The 22,725-nt window shown below is 36.4% G+C and overlaps 1 protein-coding gene and 1 long non-coding RNA gene across 2 annotated transcripts in view; one reads left to right on the top strand and one right to left on the bottom strand.

Moving 5' to 3' along the window:
- Positions 1–7,478: 7,478 nt before the first annotated feature.
- The window catches only part of LOC101100420 (solute carrier family 5 member 4), a 39,339-nt gene continuing 24,092 nt past the window's right edge, over positions 7,479–22,725 (bottom strand). The window contains exons 9-15 of the mRNA XM_003994827.4: positions 21,769–21,904; positions 20,635–20,742; positions 18,442–18,592; positions 15,705–15,873; positions 13,888–14,103; positions 11,365–11,467; positions 7,479–7,721 (exon numbers count right to left, since the gene is read on the bottom strand). Of these exons, the coding sequence (XP_003994876.3) occupies positions 7,507–7,721; positions 11,365–11,467; positions 13,888–14,103; positions 15,705–15,873; positions 18,442–18,592; positions 20,635–20,742; positions 21,769–21,904 (1,098 nt within the window). The 3' untranslated portion in view covers positions 7,479–7,506. The remainder of the gene's footprint in view (positions 7,722–11,364; positions 11,468–13,887; positions 14,104–15,704; positions 15,874–18,441; positions 18,593–20,634; positions 20,743–21,768; positions 21,905–22,725) is intronic.
- LOC123381303 overlaps positions 15,360–22,725 on the top strand; it is a 28,844-nt gene continuing 21,478 nt past the window's right edge. The window contains exons 1-2 of the long non-coding RNA XR_006588146.1: positions 15,360–15,767; positions 19,860–20,037. This is a non-coding gene — a long non-coding RNA (uncharacterized LOC123381303). The remainder of the gene's footprint in view (positions 15,768–19,859; positions 20,038–22,725) is intronic.

Below are 22,725 nucleotides of genomic sequence, written 5' to 3'. Positions count from 1 at the left end.
CTCACCAACATCTGTTGTTCCCTGAGTTGTTAATTGTAGCCATTCTGACTGGTGTGAGGTGGTATCTCATTGTGGTTTTAATTTGTATTTCCCTGATGATGAGTGATTGAGCATTTTTTCATGTGTCTGTTCATCATCTGTGTGTATTTTTTGAAGAAGTGTCTATTCATGTCTTTTGCCCATTTCTTCACTGGATTATTTGTTTTTTGGGTGTTGAGTTTGTAAGTTCTCTGTAGATTTTGGATACTAACCCTTTATCTGATATGTCATTTGCAAATATCTTCTCCCATTCAGTTGGTTGTCTTTTAGTTTTGCGGATTGTTTCCTTCACTGTGCAGTGTTTTTTTTTTTTTATCTTGATGAGGTCTCAGTAGTTCATTTTTGCTTTTGTTTCCCTTGCCTCCTGAGACATATTGAGTAAGAAGTTGCTGCGGCTGAAGTCAAAGAGGTTTTTGCCTGCTTTCTCCTCGAGGATTTTGATGGCTTCCTCTCTTACATTTATGTCTTTCAGCCATTTTGAGTTTATTTTTGTGCATGGTGTAAGAAAGTGGTCCAGGTTCATTTTTCTGCATGTTGCTGTCCAGTTTTCCCAGCACCATTGCTGAAGAGACTGTCTTTATTCCACTGGATATTCTTTCCTGCTTTGTCAAAGATACATTTGTCGGTCAATTTCTGGGTTTTCTATTCTGTTCCATTGATCTGAGTGTCTGTTTTTTTGTGCCATATTGTCTTGATGGTTACAGCTTTGTAATATAGCTTGAAGTCCAGGATTGTGATGCCTCCTGCTTTGGTTTTCTTTTTCAAGATTGCTCTGACTATTTGGGGTATTTTCTGGTTGCATACAAATTTTAGGATTGTTTGTTCTAGCTCTGTGAAGAATGCTGGTGTTATTTTGATAGGGATTGCATTGAATATGTAGATTGCTTTGGGTAGTATTGACATTTTAACAATATTTGTTCTTCCAATCCAGGAGCATGGAATCTTTTTCCATTTTTTTTGTGTCTTCTTCAATTTCTCTCACAAGCTTTCTATAGTTTTCAGTGTATGGACTTTTTACCTCTCTGGTTAGATTTATCCCTAAGTATTTTATGTTTTTTTTGTGTATATGGGGTCGATTCCTTGATTTCTCTTTCTGTCGCTTCGTTATTGGTGTATAGGAATGCAACAAATTTCTGTGCATTGATTTTACATCCCGTGACTTTGCTGAATTCATGGATCAGTTCTAGCAGTCTTTTGGTAGAACCTTTTGGGTTTTCCACATAGAGTATCATGTCATCTGCGAAGAGTGAAAGTTTGACTACCTCTTTGCCAATTTGGATGCCTTTTATTACTTTGCGTTGTCTGATTGCTGAGGCTAAGACTTCCAATACTATGTTGAATAACAGTGGTGAGAGTGGACATCCGTGTCTTGTTCCTGACCTTAGGGGGAAAGCTCTCAGTTTTTCCCCAGTTGAGGATGATATTAGCAGTGGGTCTTTCATATATGGCTTTTATGATCTTAAGGTATATCTTTATATCCCTACTTTCTTGAGGGTTTTTATCACGAAAGGATGCTGTATTTTGTCAAATGCTTTCTCTGCATCTATTGAGAGGATCATATGGTTCTTGTCCTTTCTTTTATTGATGTGATGTATCACATTGATTATTTTGTAGATATTGAACAAGCCCTACATTCCAGTATGAATCCCACTTGGTTGTGGTGAATAATTATTATTTTTAAAATTTTTTTAATGTTTATTTTATTTTTTGAGACAGAGAGAGAGCATGAACGGGGGAGGGTCAGAGAGAGAGGGAGACACAGAATCTGAAACAGGCTCCAGGCTCTGAGTTGTCAGCACAGAGCCCAATGCGGGGCTCAAACTCATGGACCACAATCATGACCTGAGCTGAAGCTGGACGCTCAACCGACTGGCCACCCAGGCGCCCCAGTAATTCTTTTAATGTATTGTTGGATCCAGTTGGCTAGTGTCTTGTTGAGGATTTTTGCATCCATGTTCATCAGGGAAATTGGTTTGTATTTCTCTTTTTTAGTGAAGTCTTTGTCTGGTTTTGGAATCAAGGTAATGCTGGCTTCATAGAATGTGCTTGGATGTTTTCCTTCCATTTCTATTTTCTGGAACAGCTTCAAAAGAATAGGTGTTAACTCTTCTTTAAATGTATTGTAGAATTCCCCTGGAATGTCATCTGACCCTGGACTCTTGTTTTTTGGGACATGTTTGATTACTAATTCTATTTCTTTACTGATTATGGGTCTGTTCAAATTTTCTATTTCTTCTTATTTCAGTTTTTGTAGTTTATATGTTTCTAGGAATTTGTCCATTTCTTTCATATTGCCCAATTGCATATAATTGCTCATACTGTTCTCTTATTATTATTTGTATTTCTGCTGTGTTGGTTGTGATCTCTCCTCTTTCATTCTTGATTTTATTTATTTGGGTTCTTGATTTCATTCTTGATTTTATTTATTTCCTTTTTCTTTTTTTTTTTTTATCAAACTGGCTATTGGTTTATCAATTTTATTAATTCTTTCAAAGAACCAGTTCCTGGTTTCATTGATCTATTCTACTGTTTTTGTTGTTGTTGTTTGTTTGTTTGTTTTGATAGCATTGATTTCTGCTCTAATCTTTATTATTTCCTGTTTTCAGCTGTTTTTGGGTTTTATTTGCTGTCCTTTTTCCATCTCTTTAAGGTTTAAGGTTAGGTTGTGTATCTGAGACCTTTCTTCCTTCTTTAGGAAGGCCTGGATAGCTATATACTTACCTCTTATGACTGCCTTTGCTGCTATCCTCAAATCAGTTTTCTAGGTGTGCAAGATGACAAGATGGTTTGATGTTGATCTGGCTGCATTTCAGGGATGAGAGATGCAAGAAAAACTTCCATGATGTTCCACCATCTTGGCCCCCTCCCCAATGGCATTTTTCATACAAATAGAGTAAATAATGCTAAAATTCATATGGAAACACAAAAGACCCTGAATAGCCCAAGAAACTTTGAGCAAGAAGAACAAAGCTAGAAACTTCACACTTCCTGATTTCAAGCTACCATAAAGCTATAGTAATCAGAACAGTATGGTACTAGTATAAACACAGAACAGAGATAAATTAAACAGGATTGAGAGTCCAGAAATAAACCAATGCATAAATAGTCAACTAATATTTGTTGAGGGAGCCAAGAATATTCACTTGGGGAAAAATGGTCTTTTCAATAAATGGTGCTGGGAAAATTGGATATCCACATGCAAAAGAATGAAATTTGACTCTTGTTACAGCACTCACAAAAACTAACTCAAAATGGATCAAGGACTTAAATATAAGGCCTGAAACCATAGAACTCCTAGAAGAAAACAGGAAAAACCTCCTTGACATTGATCTTGGAAATGATATTTTGGATATGATACCTAAAGCACAAGAAAAAAGCCAAAACCCAGTGGGACCACATTAAACTAAAACTGTTTACTTTTGCACAGCAAGAGAAACAATAAACAAGATGAAAAGACAGCCTGTGGAATGAAAGAAAATTTTATAAATCTTTTGTCTGATTAGCGGTTAACATTCCAAAATACAAGGAACTCATACAACTCACTAGCAAAAACCCAAACAATCCAGTTAAAAAAAATAGCAGAGGACTTGAACAGACATTTTTCCAAAGAACATGTACATATGGCCAACACGTACGTGAAGTTACCCAACAACACTAATCATCAAGGAAACACAAGTCAAAACCACAATGAGATATTGGTCAAAACTGTTAGAATGGCTATGAAAAAGATGAGATAATAAATTCTGGCAATGATACAGGGAAAATGGAACCCTTGTGCACTGTTAGTGGGAATATAAATTGGTCCAGCCACATGGAAAATATATGGAGGTTCCTAAAAAAATTAAAAATAGAATTATCATATGACCCCAAAATCCCACTTCTGAGTATATATCTGAAGAAGATGAAATCACTATCTTGAGGGGCACTTGGGTGGCTCAGTTGGTTGAGTAGCTGACTTCAGTTCAGGTCACAATCTCATGATAACACTTTACATCTTAAACTTACACAATATTATATATTGTTTTTATCTGAATAAAGCTGGAAAAAAGTTTTTAATTTTGTTGTAGTCTAATGTATCAGTTTTTCTCTTATGTTCAGTATTTCAATGTCCTCTCTATAAAGACATTATCTGTTCCAAGGGCACAAAAATATTCTTTTATACTTTTTTAGATTTCTTGTGGTTTTAGTTTTTATATTTAGGGCTGTGATTTGAATGAAATTACTTTTTGCATGTAGTGTGAAGCAGTTGTCGTGTTCTTTATTTCAAGACAGTAATTCAATGATTCATTTAAAGAAAGAAAACCCATTATCAACTCAATACGTTTTTGTTAAAGTTCAATACCTGTTTGTGATTTTAAAACAACCTCTTAGCAAATTGGGAATTAAAAAGAACTTCCTTAATATAATAAGATAAAATTTTATAAACCTAAATAATTCTTATTGATTTCACATTAGAAGAGCTCCATTTAAATCAAGGATAAACAAACATCACTCACCAAAGGAGTAAATCTCTTGGAATAATTTGTGAAAATAGCTTCCTTGGGAATGTACTTATTGACCATTGTAGACTGCTTTCTAGACTATCAGAATTACATGACATGCAGAGAAGCCCAACTCTGTATCTTTCCTTCCAGATACAGTGCCACAATCAGGCTTGTTAGCTGTCTTCTCATTTATTTATGGGAGTTCTTTCTTTTTCTTGTGTTGCAATGTCCTTTTGGCTCCATATGTTAACTTCTGTTTGGACTACCTTCTGATATAAAAAATTCAACGATTTGTTTAGTTAAATATGTATTTTCATCTCTTGTGGTTTCTAGGTTTCCTGTTTTGCTTTAGAATGTTTCCCATCAAAAACCACCAGATAGAAAACCAGAAAAAGGTTATAAATAGGCAACTCACTGAAGTGAAAATATATGATTAATTAGAGCTTCTATAAGATTTTTTACCAGCCGGACTGATCAGCAATTTTTCAAAAAGCAACAACTTTTTGCACTACTTAGCCTACTCATTCCCTGTTGTTGATAGGAATGTGAATTGCTTCAAAATTTGAAAGTTATTTGCCAATATCTATTAAAATATAAATAACTATCTCAATTGCTCAATTATACTACTTTGAGGATTCTGTCTTATAAAATCATCAGTGGGGATCTATGTATAAGGGTAATTATTGCAACATTATTTGTGGTGGAAAAGATATTTAGAATATTTAGGATATCCATCCAAAGGGGACATTGTTAAGGAAATAGAATGCATTTAATGTAATGTTACTAGGCAGAAATTAAAATGAATTCTTGTGATTTACATTAGTTGGGTTTAATTAAGTCCACCACATATTATAAAGAGAGAAAAATAAATTGCAAAATAGAGTAGGGTGCGACAACATTCTTTACAGCATAACAAAACAGTGACAAAAAACTCCCAAAGGACAAAGTAAGCCACTGAGAATAAGCCACAAAACCCAGAAGCTATAAGGAAAAGATGAATATATCTTACTAAATAAAAATTAGAGCTTCTGTATACTCAAGAACAGCATAAAATTAAAAGGCAAGGCTTCAAGAAAAAATATTTGCAATTCAAATGCAAATAATAAGTATATAGACTAAAGAATGTCTATAAATGAATTAGAAAATTGGTAAAATATATCAAGAAATTCACAGAAGAAAAAAACACAAATAGCTAACAAATATGTGTAAATACATAAAATCTCATTAAGTGGAGAAACATAAATTTAAAAAATTAAATTATTTTTCACTCATCAAATTGACAAAAATGAATTAAGATTGATAACATACTCTGTAATTAAGGGTGTGATTAAATAGGAATTTTCATACACTGATGGTGAGAATATAAATTGATGAATCATTTTTGGAACATAACTTTTGAATATTTATCAAATTATTAAATGTTCATACCCCTTGTTCCAGTATTCCTTTCCTAAGAATCAATTATTAAAGAAAACAAAGCTGTTAATGTACCAAAAGATGAATATACAGATACATATGGTAGAGTATCATTGATAATAGCATATAATTGAAAACAACATGCACGGTTTTCAGTAGAAAAATGGTCAAGTTGTGGCAAATGATTTCATGGAATAATGTGCAACTATTAAAAAGGAGCTGTACCCATATGTATTAACAGGCAAAGATCTCAAAGATAAATTTTATATGGCAAAGCCAGTCACAGTACAACATATAGAATAAGACTGCAGAGTGTGAAAATATGTGTAAAAATAGAAAAATTACTTTAACATATGCTCTAAACTATTAACAGTTATTCTTCTGTAAAGTTAGTGGGAGTAGATGGGAGTGATAGATTGTCAGTGGAGAGTATTATATTTAATTCTACAGAACAAAGAATTGTTTGAATTTTGTAGCAATATGATAGATCTTTCTTTTTTTTTCAATATATGAAGTTTATTGTCAAACTGGTTTCCATACAACACCCAGTGCTCATCCCAAAAGGTGCCCTCCTCAATACCCATCACCCACCCTCCGCTCCCTCCCACCCCCCATCAACCCTCAGTTTGTTCTCAGTTTTTAAGAGTCTCTTATGCTTTGGCTCTCTTCCACTCAAACCTATGATAGATGTTTCTTATGCAATTTTTAAAAAACATTTTAATGTGCTGATTTACTTCTAAAAAGGTGTGTTTTAAAACTACATATAATCCTACAAAAAGATAACTGTCATTCAGAATGTCAAAATAACACAGAAATACAGAGAAATATATATTCCCAAATAACAATGTCAATAAACAAATTAATGTTAGTATATGAAATTAGATTGTGGTAATTGTTGAATAACTCTGTGAATATTCTAAAATACACTGAGTTGTACACTGTAAGTAGGTGCATTTTATGGTATGTGAATTATATTTTTATAAAGTAGCTTAAGAAATCAATGGCTTAATATGCTAACATTTACTGGGATGGTTTTATTTAAGACATAAGGTAATAATTTCCAGTAAATTCATAAAAATATTTACAACAGACATTTCTAGCTCACCTCCCCTCAGCTCTTAGGAAATATTCCTATTTTCCTTGAGGTCAGTGAAGTGAAGTTGAGAGGAAAAGGTCACTGTTTTATAGATGAGGAGGTTACTATGTGAGGCAGAGTTGGGAGAGGCATTCCTTCTACATGGAAATCTCGGGAGTAGAAAGCAAATGTAAGGTAGGGAAATCTACCTGGTGAGCTATAAAAAAATTTAGGCACCATGCTTCTAGTTTACACAAAAATATAGAGTCAGCTCCCTGGCTTTCTAAATTATCAACTCTTTTTTTAATTGACGCAAAAGAAAAACAAAAACTAAAAATCAGGTCTATAGTCTAGTCATCTCATATGATAAAATTACCCACTGCTTCATCCCTTTTGAAATTATCTCCCTTCTGAAACACAACAAACTCTAAAAGTGAAAAAATCAATAAAATTATCCTTTGCTTAATAAATATTTAGTGGCTTAGATAGAGTTCAGGCAAAATACCCATGGACAAAGACAGCCACCGCCAGGAGAAGAATGGCATTGACATTCACTATAGCCCTCCATAAAGGCTTCTCAGATGTGTCTGTCAACTTCTTTTTCTGGGCTTCTTCCTCCTCTCTGCTCAACTTGGGGCTTTTCTTCTGCAAACCGCAGAATAAGTCATAAGCCTTCTTGAGACATCCATGAGGTTCCTCAGGATTATCTGAAACAAAGAAAGATAAGTGAATGATCACAAAACATGGGAAATAATATCCCTGCCAATGTAGTACAGATGACTGTAAAGGATGATTACAATCACTTTTTTTTTAAGTTTTTCTTTTGTATGTTTTCACTCTTATGTGGATCCTGAGAAACTTAACAGAAACCCATGGGGGAGGGGAAGGAAAAAAAGAAAGAAAAAAAAGAGGTTAGAGTGGGAGAGAGAGCCAAAGCATAAGAGACTCTTAAAAACTGAGAACAAGGGGCGCCTGGGTGGCGCAGTCGGTTAAGCGTCCGACTTCAGCCAGGTCATGATCCCGCGGTCCGTGAGTTCGAGCCCCGCGTCGGGCTCTGGGCTGATGGCTCGGAGCCTGGAGCCTGTTTCCGATTCTGTGTCTCCCTCTCTCTCTGCCCCTCGCCCGTTCATGCTCTGTCTCTCTCTGTCCCCAAAATAAATAAACGTTGAAAAAAAAAATTAAAAAAAAAACAAAAACAGAACAAACTGAGGGTTGATGGGGGGGGTGAGTGGGTGGGAGGGGAAGGGAGGGGAAGGGAGGGGAAGGGAGGGGAGGGGAGGGGAGGGGAGGGGAGGGGAGGGGAGGGGAGGGTAGGTGATGGGCATTGAAGAGGGCATCTTTTAGGATGAGCACTGGGTGTTGTATGGAAACTAATTTGACAATAAGTTTCATATAATAAAAAAAATAAAAGAAACTGATACATAAAAACTTAAGAAAAACTTAAAAAAAAACTTACAAACACTTAAGTGTTGGAAGAATCTCTGAGAAAAATATAGATAACTTTGATTATATAACAATAGAAAACTTTTGCATGACTTATGTCAATACAATACAACACAATACAACAAAGTAAAAATACAATAAACAAAGTAAAAACAAGTGACAAACTGAGGAAAAATATTTGCATCTTATACTACAAAGGGTTTAATATCCTTAATGTACAATGGGCTTTTGAAGTAGAGAATAAAAGACTACCAACAACTCCATGCAGACATATATACATACATCAATAAACAATTCTTAAATTTACTCAAAAAAGAGAAATTTGAAAAAAAATGACATTGAAATACTACTACTCATTTGTCCGTGACAACAATTAAAAAGTTCCACAATGGGATGCCTGGGTGGCTCAGTTGGTCAAGCATCTGACTTTGGCTCAGGTCATGATCTCACAGTTCATGGGCTCGAGCCCCACATCAGGCTCTGTGCTGACAGCTCAGAGCCTGGAGCCTGCTTTGGATTCTTTGTCTCTGTCTCTCTCTGCCCCTTGCCTTCTCGTGCTCTGTCTCTCTCTCTCTCTCTCTCTCTCTCTCTCTCTCTGTGTCTCAAAAATAAATAAAACATTAAAAAAAAGTTTCACAATATACTATGTTAGTCTGCGTGGAAGCAGGTACTCTCACACATTGTTGCTAGGAAAGCATGGTTCAACTCTCATGGAAAGGAATTTGGCAGTGTACAGCAAAATTGCATTGGCATTAGCCCTTTGACCCCAAACTCAAACTTCTCAAAGTCTGTCCTGAAGGTAAATTGGCAAAAATACAAAAGCTCTAAGTACAATGCTATTTGTGCATTAGAAAATTTAACACATACTTCCAAGTTCAAATTTCCATGAAAAACCATAGTGAATGTAAGACTATTCTTATAAATGAATGGTAAAGAAAATTCTACAAAATAAAAGAAATGAGATGTAGTAAAAACATCACTCTGAGGAAAATGTGTAGCCTTACTTATTTACATTATAAAAGAAGGGAGACTGAAAATTAATGAAATAATATTCAATTTAAGTTAGAAAAAAATAACAATAAACCCAAATAAAGTAAATGGAAGGGTATACAAATGAGACAGAAAGTAATAAAATAGAAAAGAAGGGTAACAATAGAGAAAAATAACAAAGTCCAAGTTGGTCCTTTAAGAGAAATAAAATAGGCTAGTCTTTAGTGAAATTTATCAAGAAAAAAGAGACATCATAAATAATTACATAAAGAATAAAAGGGAAGGCATAATGACAGAGGTAGTAGGGATAGAAAAGCCAATAAATAGTATAAATAACTTCATGTAATTACATTTAAAGTGTGTACTAAATAGACACAATCCTAGGAAACATAATTTTCCCAAACTGATTAACCAAGAAATGGAACCTTTAATAGCTCTATAGGCATTGATTAAACACAGATTTAATCAGTTTAAAAGTCTCTCTCTCTCTCTCTCTCTCTCTCTCTCTCTCTCACACACACACACACACACACACACACACACACACATTCACCAGCCCCCCTAATGCCTAATGCTGTTATTGGCAAAATACCAAAATTTTGATGCAGATATCATTCCACTCTTATTGAAATATCTCCAATTCATTCTATGAGAACACTAAGACCTATTTTTGGGAGAGAGAGAGAGAGAGAGAGCAGCAGAGGAAGAAAGAGAGAATCTTAAGCAGGCTCCATGCCCAGTGTGGAGCTCAGCGTGGAGCCCAGTGCAGAGCCCAATGCGGGGCTCCATCCCATAACCCTGAGATCATGACCTGAGCCAAAATCCAGAGTCGGACACTTAACTGACTGAGCCACCTAAATGCCCCAAGAACACTATGATCTTAATACCAAAACCAGATAAAGTACAAAAAAGGAAAACTATGTAGTCCAGTCTTACTCAGGAATACTGATATAAAAATCCAAAAGCAGTAGAAGGCATTTATCCTTCCTTCAAGTTGAAGATCCCAAGCCAAATCAAATGAAACAATTAGTGTGGAGTTCCAGACAACATATCCTGAAGTGGTAAACTTTGTCAATGGTTTTAAAAATTCCAGGTAGGGGCGCCTGGGTGGCTCAGTTGGTTGAGCATCCAACTTTGGCTCAGGTCATGATCTCACGGTTCATAGGTTTAAGCCCCACATCAGGCTCTCTGCTGTCATTACAGAGCCTGCTTCAGATCCTCTGTCTCCCTCTCTGTCTCTGCCCCTCCCCACTAGTGTGTGCTCTCTCTCTCTGTCTCTCTCTCTCTTTGTGTGTTTCTCAAAAATAAAATAAAATAAGTTAAAAAAAATGCCAGGTAAACAAAGAGCTATGGGGGTGGATGCTAGAGAAGTTTCAATGAAGGCAATGGAATTAGAACCTAGTGTCAAAGAATAGGCAACTTTTTCTCTCTCAGAGAGGAAGTAGAAATATTCTAAGAGATTGGTATATATGGCGGGAAGGTGAAGAAATCTGCCTGGCTGGAATGGATGGTATATTGGAGAGAATAGTGAGAAAAAAAAGTTGAAGAAAAAGGTAGGACTAGATGCTAGATGCTTAATCACTATCAATCAAGATTGATTTGTTGAACATTCAATATGTGACTAGGAATAGGAGACACTGGATTGATTTTCATGTTAGAGCTGGTACACAGTTCCATGGATAAATGATGGTTGAATGGACAGACAGACTGATGGACAGGTGGATGAATGGGGATATTTCATTTGTAATGAATTATCTTAGCTTTGGGGAAGATAAGATTTTAAAGTTTCAGTTTACCATAAATCTAACAGCTTTTTCAGAAACTGAATTTAGTGGCATTAAAAAAATAAAGCAAACATGAAACCAGTTCAGGTACACAGAATTTCTACATGAAAACCAAATGTAAACCAGATATTACCTTCATCAACATCATTATCAACTTCCTCATGTCTTTTCTCTTCTGCATCTAAATCAATTCGTTCCTCTGTACTATTCCGAAGAGCCCAGCACAGACGATACAGCTACACAAAGACCATAGACAAGCACATTAGTGATGGAGCAAATGTTTAAATAATACGATGGTACATTCATTTATTGTATAGTGCAAGAAAATCAAATGACATTACATAGTATATGTATAGTCTTCTACCACACAAATTCACAAAAACACACTAACCATTTAAAATTATTTATGTTTTTAACTCTTCCAGTAGTTATTAAACACTCGTAAGTAATATTCCTTAAACTTTTTAACCTTTATTCATTTTTGAGAGACAGAGAGAGACAGAGCATGAGCGGGGTAGGGGCAGAGAGAGAGGAAGACACAGAATCTGAAGCAGGCTCCAGGCTCTGAGCTGTCAGCATAGAGCCTGACGCAGGGCTCGAACCCACAAACCGTGAGGTGATTGAACCACCCAGTGCCCCATCTTAATCAATATTCTTAAAACTCTTACTTCTGGATTTATAATTTCATAAAAGTCAAATATTTATCTAACTTACATATACCTCTGCTTCACTCATTGTCCTTATCATTCAGCTGTTATTAGTTGCATTATTATTACTTTCAGTTTGTCTAGTGGGTACCTTTGTAACTTTTAAAATATCTTCTTTAGCTCCATTTCTGGATCCATCATGTTTAGATAATATCTATGTACTACTATTAAGTTATGATAACAATTTGTGCCCTTATACATCCATTTTCCAGCCAACCTCCAAGCTTTTGTCAACTGTATCATTATTTTAAAACTGTTATAAGCTTTATAGAATTTAATTGTTTTCTGCAAATATGATTAATATTTCCATGCATCCCCTGAGATTTCTTTTTACTGCACAGCTAGGTTAGATCCACAACACTACTCATGACCTTCTCTGACAGGACTATTGATATTTATCAGTTGATTTTGAAAATTCAAACCTCACAGTATATTTAGGAAACATAAACATAAATTAGATAAATGGTCTTATTGGTCCTTTAGACACATTTAAAAAATCAATAATAAATTATATTATTTTTATTGCCATAAAAAGCTTAATATTTATATTTCCTTGAAAAATATAACATATTTTCTAGTGTTTTTTTTTTTCATTCAGCTCCCAATATTCAACACAAATATTTTATTGTGACTTCTGGTGACATGTCTTTAGAAAAGTAATTTGAACCATTCTGTGTTTCAGGCTTCCCCATCCATAAATAATATTTACTACTTTCTAAAGGAATATGCAAATAATTATTGCTGCAAAGATCGAGTGATACATGCAAAATAAATAAAAGTTATACATGTTAGTAATACATTCAAACAGTGTTAGTATATAAGCAGTATTTAAGTTAAAAAAATGACTAATATTTGCTGGTCCTCTATAATGTTTCCCCCAGAGATACCTTTTATTGAAAGTTTGTGGTGTATATGCTTTAAGGTATTTTTTCCATTGTTAGACAAATATATATATATATATATATATATATATATATATACACACACACACACATTTTGTGTGTGTGTTTTATTTTCAAAAAGTGATATTATATAATACTATATTCTGAAAGCATTTTTTCCCCACTTACTCATGTCATGGACATTTAAAAAGGAAATGATTGAGCTCCTCAGGTTTTTGAACAGATGCATAATATTTAGTGTACTATTATTGTGTATCCATTCCACTAGCAATGGAAATTTGGGTTGTCTCCATCTTTTTCTACTAGAAACCTTTGCAGAGAAAATTTATATATATATATTTCCTACTTGTAGAAGTATTTCTACACAATAAGTTCCTAGAAATGGGGATGTTGGTTCATAAGGTATGAGAATTTTAATTTTAATTGATAAATACTCCCCAATTGCCTTTCTACAAATTATGAAATTCATACATTCACCAATGATTTTGGAGTGTGGACATTCCCCAACATTTTTACCAACATTAGACATATTCATATTAAACTTTTTTGCCATTTGAAAGGCATCTCATTCTATTTGTCTTTTTCCTGCCACCTGGTACCATGTACTTTTTTTTTTTTAATCTCTGTATTGGTGTAGTTGTATTGTGTATGAAATTCTACTCATCCCCAAATAGTCCCAGGCCAGATTGCAACTCTGCTGTGAAGTCTTTTCCAATCTCTTAGGCAACACTAATTACTCTCTTTCTGGTATCCTATAACAAAGATAAAGATTTATCTACTAAGTGCATTGTGAAGTTTTTTGAGGGTGAAGCCCATTTCCTAATACCCCAGAAGGCAAAGAACCCTTATTTATTTATTTATTTATTTATTTATTTATTTATTTATTTAGAGAAACCCAAGCAAGCTCCATGCCCAGTGCAGAGCCTGACACGGAGCTTGATCTCATGATGCTGGGATCATGACCTAAGCCAAAATCAAGAGTCTGTTGCTTAACTGACTGAGTCACCCAGGCACACCAAGAACTCTTATTTTAAAATGAGTACTCACATGTACATCAGGAATGGGTTTTGTTAACAGGGAAATTCCTAGGACAACTAGTACGGAAACAAAAAAGAGGATGATGGCAAAGTACAGATAGTGCACTCCACAGATGACCTTGGGACAGTCACTGGCAGCCAAGCAACTTCCTGTTCCATAGGCAAACTCTGCAATCATGCGAATAAGGCCAATCACAAGTCCAATGACTAGACCCCAGAAGGCTCCCTGCAAAAGAAACAAGAATAAAATCAGAGTACTTAGAAAAGATGAGAAGCTCATTTGAGTAGGTAACAATTATCATCCTACCTACTTTCTCCATTAAGAACCAATAATGGCTAACCCTGAGCATAAAGTCACCAAAGCAAGAAAAAGGTACAAATACATGTGTTTATTTAGTGATACTGAAATTTCATTGCATCAGACACTACTTCAGGGCACTACTGTACACTCTGACCCAAGCTTAAGTTTACCTTGAATTTTATTTTATATACAGATTTTATAAGTTGTGGCTTATTTTATAGAATAAACAGAACTATGGCTTATGTTACACAATTTACAGAGTTGATATTAGATAGTTATGATAGTTCTATTAAGCTTTTGGCAATTAAGAGCATCTGTATTCTCTGAGAAGCTGGTGGGCTTGGAAACATATGTCCTCTAGTCCTCTGATCAAGATGTTATGTTCAAGGGGAAATGGTATTGCATAGACATTAAAAGCATGAGCTTTAGTTGGAGGAAGACCTGAATCTGAATCCCAAAATACTACTTACTAATACTAAATAACATTTGAAAAGCACATAAGATAATAACCTCTCTGTACCTATTCTTCATTTCAAAATTATAATAAAGTTAACAGTTGGAAACAATTAAGGGATTAAATGCCCACGATCCAAAATAATCAGTTACATATATTATAACAGAAATTAACATTTAAAAAAATTTTTTTAACGTTTATTTATTTTTGAGACAGAGAGAGACAGAGCATGAACGGGGGAGGGTCAGAGAGAGAGGGAGACACAGAATCTGAAACAGGCTCCAGGCTCTGAGCTGTCAGCACAGAGCCTGACCCCAGACTCGAACTCACAGACGGTGAGACCATGACCTGAGCCGAAGTCAGAGGCTTAACCGACTGAGCCACCCAGACGCCCCTAGAAATTAACATTTTTAATTGTTACTAGAGTGGTAGGTTTTCTTCTAAGCACTTCACATTAAAATAAATCCCTTTTGGGGTGATAAATCCCTTGGGTGGCTCAGTTGAGTGTCCGACTTCGCTCAGATCATGATCTCACAGTTTGTGGGTTCCAGCCCCGTGTTGGGCTCTGTGCTGACAGCTTGGAGCCCGGAGCCTGCTTTGGATTCTGTGTCTCCCCCTCTCTCTGCTCCTCCCCGACTCATGTTCTCTCTTGCTTTCACTCTCAAAAATAAATAAACATAAAAAAAATTAAAATAAATCCCTTTTAATCTTCACAGCAATCCTATAAAGTAGGCACTGTGATTATCTTCATTCTACACAGAATCAAATGGTTTGCTTAAGATCAAAGGATTGATAGAGCCAGGATTGGATTCTGTCAGTCTTACTCCAAAACTTGTGTTCCTTAGTATTGTGTCATATATGTATATATTTTGTAAGAAATATACAGACTGTACTATAAGTGTGCCCTATGTATTTACACACTTTAATGAGAATCAGGAATTATAGCTGAATACAATTAAAATTGAGATGGGCTTTGAGTTATAAAAACAGGGTGGAAAGAATGCATTTTCCTACCAGTGAAAGAAAATATTCTCACTCCAGCAGGGAAGAAGTTTTCCGATTTTTTACTTACCTGTTCATTGACTCTTTTACAGAAGATGGCAAGCAGGAAGACAGCTGCAATTGGAGGCCCAAGGTAGCTAGAAATTGATTCTATATAATGGAATAGTTGTCCATTTTGAGATACCTGCACTAATGGGACCCACAAAATGCTGATGGCAATTAATAGAATGATAAATAGCCTGGAGAGAAAGCAAAATGATTTAAATATTAAACAAAAGCATTATTGGCACTTCCACTGTGCTTTACAGTTCTTGATTCTTGTGGCCATTCATTGATTTTCCAAATAAAATCACACTCCTTGACCTCACATGAAGCCATGGAATGCTTAATGACCATAGGTTAGTAAAATGCCAATAAAGCAATTGCTTCTCTGTAAATAGCTTCAACTGTGAGGTTAAATATCCATCCATAAAACAGTTCAAATGTCAGCAACTGGTTAATAATTTTCTAGTGCAATTTATGTAATGTATCAGTTAGGAAAAAAACACCACACTGTTTCTATGGTAAGTGATCATTTGTATGATAAAGAAAGCAGATCCCCATTTTGATCTTTTTTTTTCCTAGCTTGAGAGAAACTAAGTCAGTTTTCACAGGTTGGAATTAAAATATCCTTTCTCCTAGCATGCTGAGTGAATTGGCCAGAAATGCTAATTTGTGCATTTTACTACCTGAGTACTTTGGCAGGTAGAAGGAGTTAGTAAAAAACTTTTTATAGGTCCTGTGGTCCAGGGAGAATAAGCTCAATATTCTGTACTTATTGTGCGAATAAACACACATAATTTACTGGACTGTCTGCAAAAGGTCATTACTTCTCTGTGCTTATCTGAAACAGAGAGGTGGGGACTGGGAGAAACGGGGGACAGGCATTTGGGCAGGAGACTGAGGCACAAGTGTCTCATTGAAAGTTCACAAAACTTTTGCAACCTTGTAATAATTAAATGTGATAAACCATGGAAAGTCTGAGCATGATGCGTAGAGTATAATAAGGATTCAATAAATAATACCCACTGTCCTTGTCATGTACCTCTCTTGCTCGCTTATCTTCAGTTGTTTTCCATCATATGTGGAATAAAATCCAAAATCTTGTTATGGTTTAAATGGCCCTACATAATTTCACCTCTAGCTATCTTTCAGATCATGTTTCTTATCACTTTTCCACTTGCTTGTATGTGCCAACCTCACTCCTGCTGTCCTCACACCACACATATGACTGTTGTAAGAATTCACCACTTACTGTTCCATCCCCACAGAGCCATGGGGCTCATTCCCACACTTCCCTGATGGTTGTGCATAAAGGCCACCTTCTCAGGGAAGACTCCCTGAACACCTGTCTTAAGTAACCCCCATATTTAATCTCACTTTAATTTTCTCCCTGCCACTTTTGCCATCAGATATAGAACATATTTATTAATTGTCTGTCTTGCCAACAAAGGTGTAAATCCCACAAAGCAGGAAATTATTTTTTACATATATGTCCTTTTCCATATTTGTATTCTGGGATATAGAAGGCTTTTAATAAGAGAGAGAGAGAGAGAGAGAGAGAGAGAGAGAGAGAGAGAGAGAGAGAAACTCATTAATTTAAAATAGAGACTTAAAGGGTATTCATACCCAAGATCATATGCCTATTGGTAGACTTCTGCATCCTGGGCTTACTGAATTCAGGTCCAACACTTTCTCTACTACAGAAACACAGATGCTTTATTGCTCTTCCTCTCCTATAACGTCCAGAGTGAAGATCTGGACCAAGTGAGCCCTTGGAATTTTCCTTGCAAATGCTTAATTTACTAAGTGATTGTTACTGTCTTCAGCAAAGCAGTATCTTTTACATAGGTAGTCAGGTTCTCTTGATATTCCATTTCTTTTTTTTTTTTTTTTAATTTTTAGCATTTATTTAGTTTTGAGAGACAGAGAAAGACAGAGCATGAGTAGGGGAGGGGCAGGAAGAGAGGGAGACACAGAATCCAAAGCAGGCTCCAGGCTCTGAGCTATTAGTACAGAGCCTAACACGGGGCTTGAACTCAGGAACAATGAGATCATGACCTGAGCTGAAATCAGATGCTTAACTGACTCACCCACCCAGGTGCCCCCTCTTGATACTCCATTTCTTAATGAGCGCAGTTGATAAACTACTTGTAGTAGTGTGTGGATGACTTAATCTGTGACTTCCTTCATGTGATATACATGGAAACTTCTAGAGACTGCTTTAACCCCATGAAACTTTATACCCCATGAAAACCACTGGAGTTTCATGAAGATATGGTTGGAAGAGAGTGTGAGGGGAGGAAGAAATAAGAGACAATCAGAGGCATTTGAAAACCCTTAAAAGCAACTATTTCATTTAAAAGTATGACCCTGGGGTGCCTGGGTGGCTCAGTCAGTTGAGCATCTAACTTTGGCTCAGGTCTGATCTCACTGTTCCTGAGTTCAAGCCCCATGTTAAGCTCAGTGCTGACAGCTCAGAACCTGGAGCCCGCTTTGGATTCTGTGTTTCCCTCTCTCTCTGACCCTCCCCCACTCGCACTCTGTGTCTCTCTTTCTCAAAAATAAATAAACCTTAAAAAAAAAGTATGGCCTCAAGTTTCCTATCTGGAAAGAAATAAAGTTGGATTAAATATCCTCTTAATATCCCTTTCCCACTCTAGAATTCTATTATTTGTTTCACTGAACCCAAGAAGGAGAAGGTTCTAGTTCGCTTGTATTTCTGTGCTTTCCAGAGAAATTTTAGACAGAAACCAGGATTTTCTCACCGTCCTGTTATAAGAAGCTCTTTCTCTGATGCCTGTTTCCTAATCTTGGTGTACAGGTCCATGGTAAAGAGGGTGCTAGCACTGTTGAAGATGGAGGTCATGGAGCTCATGAGAGAGGCCAACATGACTGACAGCATCAGACCTCGCAGTCCTGGGGCCAGATGAGAGTGCAAACATTAGTTAGGAATTGGACTCCATGATTTATGAGGGCCTTGCTAAACCAGAGTCATTCAAAAGTGTCACCTAGAACATTTACCAACTGATGTGCCTGTCAACGCATATCATCATGTAGCATCCTGCAAATTTCCTGGTGATTTGAGAATGATCCAGTACAGAATTTTAGTTTTAAATGTAAACTTAGAGATCATTTGCTGGAACCTAAATTTGGGAGAGAGGAACAGTGCTGTACCTTCTTTCTTTGGGGACAACCTCTTGGCTTCCTGAAGACTTAGAGAACTAGAGAGGGAAAAGCCTAGTAAGCAGTTCTGTTAAAGAAGTTTTTGTTGGGAAAAGCAAAGAGTTTTGGGATATTATGGTAACTTCATCCTCCACTTCCCTCTGCTTATTAATAATGCCCCTGAAACTCCTAAGACAAAGTGTGGAATGAGATGGATGGGTGATGTCACTTGTGGGTCATGTTCCCTTCTTCCTGACAATGCTCATGTGTGTCAGGGAGGAGAAAGATTGAAGAAGTATTAGCTGACCTTTGAAGGTATAAGATCACCTGGTTGTTCCTGAGCCCCATACTCTGCTCTGTTACTGACCACACAGATCACCTTCTAGCATCCTAATAATTTACTTTTGCCCCATGTGTCATTTATTTTATATCTCATGAAACTAGAATGTGAGTTCCAAGGTATAGGGGATTTTGTGCTTATTTCACTGATGTTTTCTTTTCTTTTTTAATTTTTTATTTATTTTTGAGAGAGAAAGACAGAACATGAGTGGGGAAGGGGTAGAGAGAGAGAGAGAGAGAGAGAGAGAGAGAGAGGCACAGAATCTAAACCGGCTCCAGGCTCTGAGCCATCAGCAGAGAGCCCAACATGGGGCTTGAACTCGGAAATGGCGAGATCATGACCTGAGCTGAAGTTGGTCACCTAACCGACTGAGCCACCCAGATGCCCCTCACTGATGTTTTCTAAGCACCAGGGCAGGCTCTGGCACATAGTAGGCACTCAATAAATAGCTGTAAATTAAATATATTGAGGCATATTATTTGGGTATAACTGGTCTAGAGAAAGCAGGCTAAATCATTAACATCTAGTTTTCTGAGTTTGTAAGTTTGTGTTTATGCAACTCTTTTATTGACAAATCCATCACTTAAATGCTCTTGATTGTCTTGGAAGACAATCTTGAATCTAAAGGAGTAAGGATTCTTCTAATAGGAATTATATCTGATTCATCTCTGTATTCCCCAGGCTCAGCACCGGACTGGTAGCCTATGGAAAGTGCTCAAGAAATGTCTGATGAAGCCAATTGAATTAATGGAAGTTAGCATTATTAAGGATTACACCATAATCTTTCCTCATGGACCATTTATACACTAGGTCTCTGAGGCAGTCCCAGCATGAACATATTTTTTCCAGCTTTATTGAGGTATGACTGACAAATAACAATTGTATACAGTTAAGATGTATAATGTGATGTTTTTATACATGTATACATTGTGAAATGATTACCATAATCAAGCTCGTTAACATAACCGTCACCTCACATAGTTACAGTTTTCTTGTTTTGTGGTGAGAATACTTGAGATCTATTCTCTTAGCAAACTTTAGACATACATTCTTATTAACTATAATCTCCCTACTGTACATTAGTTCTCCAGAACTTATTCATCTTATAACTGAAAGTTTGTACCCTTTGAAATCTTCCCATTTCCCCCACCCCAGCCCCTGGAAACCACCATTGTACTCTCTGCTTGTATGAGTTCCACTTGTTTAGATTCCACATATAAGCGACATTGTGTGCTTTTTTGTCTTTCTGTATCTGGTTTATCTCACTTAGCATAATGTCTTCCAGGTTCATCTATATTGTTGTTGCACTTGGCAGATTTTCATTTTTTTTAAAGGTTGACATTAATAGATAATGATATTCCATTATCTATATCTATACTTATTATCTATCTATCTATCTATCTATCTAACTCTCATCACATTTTCTCCATTCATTTGAGTGTGGACCTTTTCTTACCATCAGGCATCAGTTCCAGCACCATCACTGGGTAGGCATAGTTAGTACAACCGACTTCAATGCCACAATGTTTCACACATTCAGAAGGTACAACACAGGCCACCTTCTCTGAGGGGGGAATTCAGATAAGTGGGTTCAGTGAGTGGGGCCCAAACAGGTAAGATCTACATCCATTTGACATAGAGACAAGTTGTAAGATGATAAGTAAGAGGAGAGACATTTGCTTGGAAATTGGAGATTCAACCTTGAACTCCATACCATAGATCTGGTCCCTCTTCACCCAGAATATGACTTCCTAAGTGTCTCATACCTGTACCTCCCCTTGCACTGACCTAAGGGGCAGGGCTCCTCTTTGGGATGTGGCCCAGCTATTGCATTAGAGCAATTAGGGGGAGCTGATTCCATCCTCCAGAAAAGCTGCAAGAACATAAATTCTCCCAGAGGCACAGAACTCCAGATGAAACAATCACAACAGCCACAACAACAAAATAGAAATTAGTTTTGTGTCTAGTCATTTAGTTCAGTGTTTTCTACCTGCAGCTAAGGAGTGTCATTTGTGATCATTATTGGGGTGATTGCTCATGTGGGATGAGGCCTCCCTTCACTGTGGCAGTTGTACAATACCTTGTTGATTCTTTTTTTACTTAAACAATATTATGACAACAGATAGCAAAAAATGATTTAAAAAATCCCATAGAATACTGACACCTTAACACATTAGCTTCTTTTAGTTTTTTTATCCCTTTCTAATCTTTTTCCAGACAGAAATGTCTTTTTGCATAACTATGGCAATTGTTGAGATAATATTTTGTAGTCTGCTTTTTACCCTTAAACATAATAACTTCAGCATTTGACAAAACTTTGAGAAAGTCTTTAGTCCTTACGTGTAATTTTCCATAAAGGGGGTATTTAATAATTTCTTTGGCCATTCCTTATTAGTTGGATATATATGTGTCAAATATGCCAAATTTTCCTGCTTCTGACATTCTGCAAAATCTGTTCTCTTCACCTGGATTTGTGTTTTAACTTCCATACATAATGGGTTTTCTAGCTTATCAAGGTTTTAATACATATTAAAACCAGTATTTAGAATTCAAGCATACAAGAAAGAGGATTTATGAATCAATGGCTTGCCTGTGTATAGGATGCGGCTGATCATTCCTGGCATTACCATGAGGAACATGGGCAGCAGCTTCAGGTACCCACACATGATGCAGGCAGCTTTCACATGAGACATGTTCTTGCCTGATAGGCAGCGCTGCACAATAACCTGCCAGAAGAACATGACATAGTCATGAAGCAACTAGAGGATGATCCAAAGAAGGGGAGTGCCTCTTTTCAAGGATTAATGTTACAATAAGATATGGGATCATGAGTAGTGGAAAATAATCAGCTTCAGAGTAAAATCAGAACTCTAATCCCTGCTCGTCTTACATGAGTATTTGACTTTGTGAGACTCAGCTTTCTCATCTTTAAGAGGGTTATCTCTTGTAGGATATTCTGAATATTTGGTATAATGTTTGTAAGACTCTTGGTACATAGAAGTCAATACCCATCACTACTATCAAAATGTTTGCAGCTCCTAGGCTGCATTGCAACAATGACCATGTACTTGTCCAGGTACAAAGCTGTCACTACTGATCTTTGCCACAAGTCGTGTGTTTAAGTTGTGCATTTAATGTTGTAGGCACCAAATAAGCCACATACTCATCAGTATCTCTCTACTGTTAGGGATCAACTGTCCATTTGGAAAATCAAGCCCGTTGCCATAGAAACAACAGAGTCAGGCAGCCATCAGAAGAGAACCTTGAGACATTCATCTCTAGATATGAATCAGTTATGAATAAAATATTGTGGTCCTGGGAAATTCAATGCATATAATCTCATAATTTCCACTTAAGTTGTGTAATCTCTTGACTAATAATTTTCTAGAAAAACAGGATTTCTACCCATAATGCCATTGCTTCTTGACATTTTTCTTCTCAAGGAATGTCAGAAAATGGCGATGACTTTTTCTGCTTACTTTTCTTTGGAGACACAAATCTATTAAGGATAGCAACAATGTCACTCAGTGCTGGGGGAGCAGGTACT

The sequence above is a fragment of the Felis catus genome, chromosome D3 (assembly GCF_018350175.1).
Source record: "Felis catus isolate Fca126 chromosome D3, F.catus_Fca126_mat1.0, whole genome shotgun sequence".
Classification (NCBI taxonomy): domain Eukaryota; kingdom Metazoa; phylum Chordata; class Mammalia; order Carnivora; family Felidae; genus Felis; species Felis catus.
This window is presented reverse-complemented; position numbering and strand designations above follow the sequence as displayed.